Raw genomic sequence first — 973 nt, 5'->3', positions numbered from 1 at the left:
TCAAGAAGAAGAAAGAAGATCGTTTATCATATTCTACCCTCAGGTGTCGGGGACGTTCAAGTTCTGGAAGAGCTCCGGAAGATGGGCGTTCGTCAACTTAGTTCTCTTGCTGATCTCACGCTGCTTCTTCTTTGGCTTGGGTTTGGAGCCAGCTCCATGCACCTGGGCCATGGCCCTCCTCTTGGCAGTGTTTGTTGCAGGTTTCATCCCATTCTTCTGAAGATCTCTCTCAATATCAACCATATCACGGGGCAGCTCGATTCCCCGGAAGAGCTGCTTCAAATCATCATCCACCTTAATGAGCACCCTAGGGTCATTTGGGTATGCTATGTCCTCCTGTGAATCAAAATTTGACAGAAGCCAAACCTGGCCTGCAGCCTTCAGAGCCTGTGAATATCACAATGCATAGAAATGGTATTAGAAGAAAAGGACATTATTTTCTATAGGGTAAATATCTAAGTTACCCAGGAGCCTTACAGGGGGGAGGGGGTGCATTAGAGCCTGTAAAAATTCAAGTAACAGCCATGAGACACGAACTTAAGACCTGGTGAGTGTGGGCTTAAGCGCACCACAACCTCATAACTGCACTAGGCAGTTGCAGTTTGTTTCTGTTTTAAGTATTTGCCTACTTAGCTTCTTCATAACCAAAATGTTAATGATGGAGGGCCTTAGGGAAGAAAGGGAAGAGAAGGGGAAGGGAGGTAATCACACAATCACATATTGCATAGATCCAAACAATTTCGTTCAATAATCAAAATCTCTCTAACATGTCCATCGACTACAGCCAATATATAGAAAATAAAGACATGAAATTAGAAACTCTACTAACATAGTATCTAGCCTAAACTAGGAAACAACCATAAAAGGAAACTAATGCAAAGGAAGTAAATCTTAAATCTTATATTCAAATCTGGAAAATATAAGGCATCAAATAAAAGACTTAAATAACTACTAATTTTATTTCCAACCCTTG

The 973-nt window shown here is 41.3% G+C and overlaps 1 protein-coding gene across 1 annotated transcript; it reads right to left on the bottom strand.

Moving 5' to 3' along the window:
- Positions 1–6: 6 nt before the first annotated feature.
- LOC122058008 lies at positions 7–396 on the bottom strand (the record flags this gene model as incomplete). The annotated part of the gene is made up of 1 exon (XM_042620383.1): positions 7–396. A coding segment is annotated over one exon (357 nt), but the record flags the coding sequence as incomplete, so codon positions are not given.
- Positions 397–973: the final 577 nt, after the last annotated feature.

Source organism: Macadamia integrifolia, chromosome 12, assembly GCF_013358625.1.
Source record: "Macadamia integrifolia cultivar HAES 741 chromosome 12, SCU_Mint_v3, whole genome shotgun sequence".
In the NCBI taxonomy this organism is placed as follows: Eukaryota; Viridiplantae; Streptophyta; class Magnoliopsida; order Proteales; family Proteaceae; genus Macadamia; species Macadamia integrifolia.
Note: the sequence above shows the minus strand (reverse complement) of the source record. Positions and strands in the feature narration are given on the sequence as shown.